Genomic DNA, 3538 nt, shown 5'->3' on the forward strand with positions numbered 1-3538 from the left:
CTGAAGCTTAAAATGCAGTCATCAGCATCATGATAAATCCAGAAGCCTTTATGAAGGGCTCTGCTTAGGGGGCTCCTAGCGAGCAAAGGTGGGAAACAGACATGAGTGACTGGCTTCCGGTTTGGCCACTGGTGCGGAGTGACGGACCGGAGGTCAGGAGGGCGCCCAGGGCGCTGGGAGGTAGCAGTGAGACGGAAGAGGCGGGGCCCCCGGCTGGAGGGTCCAAGGCGCCCGGCTGCCAAGTTTGGTCGACGCCGGGAAAGGAGAGGGAGCCACTGTGGGCGTCTGATTGTGCCTGATGTAATGACCGTGGTTTTACCAACTGCCGTGGGTGGGATTGGGCGGGATTAAAAGGGAGGGGGAAGGAGGGAAATGGAAGGAGGTCAGGATGCCTGAAGAGGGACGCAGGCCAGCCTGAGAAGGGTCGGGCCCCAGGGGGTGGCGGTGACTGCATCACGGGAAGGAGCCAATACGAGGTCGCAGCCGGCACCTGTGACTTGTCCGCAGGCCCGTCGAGCCTCTTTCTGTTCTGCAGCCGCAGCATGACGGGTTGACTACGATACAGTGTTCACCAGCTGGGATGCTGGGATTGTGGGATTGTGGGCTCAGGCCTTTACCAGCCTTTTTTTTTTTTTTAATATTTATTTTGAGAAAGAGCAAGGATGAGCAGGGGAGGGGCAGACAGGAGGAGAGAGAGAGAGAGAGAGACACTCCCAAGCAGGCTCTACACTGTCAGTGCAGAGCCTGACGTGAGGCTCGAGCTCATGAACCACGAGATCATGGCCTGAGTCGAAACCAAGATTCGGACGCTTAACCACCCGAGCCACCCAGGGGCCCCTCATTTACCATCATTTTAAGTGGGGATAGTGATCCCAGCCCGAACGATACCCACAGACTTTAGTGTCCTCGGGCGGTTTAGTTTTTTTCCCCCTAACGTGTGAAATCTGACAATTGTACACCACGCAGAATTGTCATTTTTGTGTGGAAGAACCACCAGGTGGTGCACACCGTATTCGGAGGAGCCACGACTTCCCTTCTCACTGCCCAGGAACAGGTTAAAGCAGCTGAGCTCTCAGCCTCCTCCAAACCTGGGGGACGGGGGGGCCCATCATCCCGGCCGAGACTCTGACCGTGTGCCCCTTCTGCTTCCCCTGGGCAGGTGGTCGATGTGGCCAAGCTCATGAAAGCCTACATCAGCATGATCGTGAAGAAACGCTACAGCGCGTCGCGCTCCGTGAGCAGCCAGGGCAGCTCCAGGTGAAGGCGGGAGGGAGTCCGCGTGTCTTCAGCGTCCGGATGGGCCACCCTCTGGCCTCGGCCGGCCAGGGCAGAGCTGCCCCCGCTTCTGGAAGCCCCTCGTCGGAGGGAGGCGTCTCCCAGGGTCCTTTCGCCCCGTCGACGTCCGCGATCCTGTACTAAGCTGTCAACCTTAACAGTCCGCCCAGTTTCGAAAGCTTTACTACTCTTAGATGACACATGCCTTAAGACAGAGAGGAAAAAAGCCCCCACGCTGCCACCAAACCAGCCAGAAGTGCCTTAACGTGTGGAACCAACACTAATTGACCTTAACTGTGCTACTGAAGGGAAATGCCCCCCCAGCCCCTGTTTGGGGGCAGACTTACAAAGCTTGGTGGGGGGTGTTCATCTATCAATTCTGCACTAACCTCCCAGCCTGATTTCCCTACTTGGAGGGAAGGTGAGGGGGTCGGGAGGGGGAACAGAGGGAGCACAAGGGGACAGGATATTTTAGTTGGAGTGCTGCTGGCAGCCTTCCTCATGGACATATATTAACTTTTGTTTGTTTCATCTTTTAAGTCTGTGTGCCTGCCTGTGCGCCCATGTGTTCATAAACTCATCACTTTAATCACTGTCTCATGAGCATTAAAAGCAAAGGGAAAAAGGATGTGCAATGGTGTAAACAGTCTGTATATTTTAATAGTTCAGAGTTCTAGTCTTCAGTCGTTACTTTATGAGGTGGTTTTATTAACACACCAGAATCCTGGGTTTTCCTGTCTTTGCTGTATTTCGAAAACCACATTTTTGACTCCGTTCTGTTTTACATGTAGCAAAAGTCTGCACTCTGCATCTGCTGTATTATAAACAGATATGCAGCCTATACAAATAATTGTATTTATAAACCACTCTTCAACAGCTGGCTCCAGTGCTGTTTTTAGAACGATATGAAGTCATTTTTTGAGTCTTTAGTTCCTAAAAAAATTTAAGTTAAGAAAAATTTTTCTTTGAAGGTTAGTCTGGATCGCTCCGGGTAGATTACCAAATACCACGATGGATATGGCAGCAAGATGCCGCGTCCCCGAAGGGTGTAATGCATGAGCGAGTCTTGTAAAGGACCCTGACAGTATAAATGCTAAGGCTTTAATATAATACGTCTTCTCCCAAGTTTATAATGATAGTCTGACCAGGTGCCTGTAAATAAATCAGTGTTTATGGCCAGAAAAAAAAAATCTGGTCTCGGACTTTTATTTTTATATAGAAAAGTTGTAAAGACTTAGGCCAACTAAGTCTACCCACAAAGAAAGAAAAAAAAATTGCCTTATCCCTCCAGGACAGCTATGCGAAATCATGGTCTGTTGGCTCAAAGAAAGTCTGACAATAAAAGATATTAGCTATCACGCAGTGTGTTTTCTTTATCAGGGTGACTCGAAAGACATTATGGGGTTTGGGTTTGCTTTTTTTTTTTTTCTTAATTTAAACCCAAGCTAGTTAACATATAGTATAATAATGGTTTTAGGAGTAGAATTTAGCGATTTATCACCTACATAGATCACCCAGTGCTCATCCCAACAAGCGTCCGCCTTAATGCCCATCACCCATTTAGCCCATCCCTGACCTACCTCCCCTCCAGCAACCCTCAGTTCTCTGATTTTAAGAATCTCTTATGGTTTGCCTCCCTGTTTTTAATCTTATTTTTCCTTCCCTCCCCCATGTTCATCTGTTTCTTAAATTTCATGAATGAATCCTATTTTTCTGACTTACTTTGCTTAGCATAATACACTCTAGTTCTATCCGTGTTGTTGCAAATAGCAAGATTTCATTCCTTTTCATTAATATTCCATTGTGTGTGTATATATATATACATACCACTTCCTTATCCGTTCGTCAGTCGATGGACATTTAGGCTCTTTCCGTAATTTGTTGTTGATAGTGCCGCTATAAACATTGGGGTGCATGTGCCCCTTTGGATCAGCGTTTTTGTATCCTTTGGATAAATACCTACAAATGGGCAATTGCTGGGTCATAGGGCAGCTCTATTTCTAATTTTTTAAGAAGCCTCAGAGTGGCTGTACCAGTTTGAGTTTCCACCAACAGTGCAAAAGGGTTCCCTCTCTCCCTGCATCCTTGCCAATATCTGCTGTTTCCTGAGTTTTTAATTTTAGCCATTCTGACAGGTGTGACGTGGTTTCTCATTGTGGTTTTGATTTGTATTTCCTTGATGATGAGTGATGTTGAGCATCTCTTCGTGTGTCTGTTAGCCATCTGGATGTCTTTCGAAAAGTGTTCACATCTTTTGCCCATT

General features: G+C 47.9%; 1 protein-coding gene across 1 annotated transcript in view; it reads left to right on the forward strand.

Annotated features, from left to right (window-relative positions):
* MYO10 (myosin X) overlaps positions 1 to 1710 on the forward strand; it is a 227601-nt gene extending 225891 nt beyond the window's left edge. Inside the window, exon 41 of the mRNA XM_047093899.1 lies at positions 1160 to 1710. Coding sequence (XP_046949855.1) covers positions 1160 to 1261 — 102 coding nt within the window. The 3' untranslated portion in view covers positions 1262 to 1710. The remainder of the gene's footprint in view (positions 1 to 1159) is intronic.
* The last annotated feature ends 1828 nt before the right edge of the window (positions 1711 to 3538 follow it).

Source organism: Lynx rufus, unplaced genomic scaffold (assembly GCF_022079265.1).
Source record: "Lynx rufus isolate CCGP_SWC_20201006 ecotype Redwood Valley unplaced genomic scaffold, mLynRuf1.p SCAF_1, whole genome shotgun sequence".
In the NCBI taxonomy this organism is placed as follows: domain Eukaryota; kingdom Metazoa; phylum Chordata; class Mammalia; order Carnivora; family Felidae; genus Lynx; species Lynx rufus.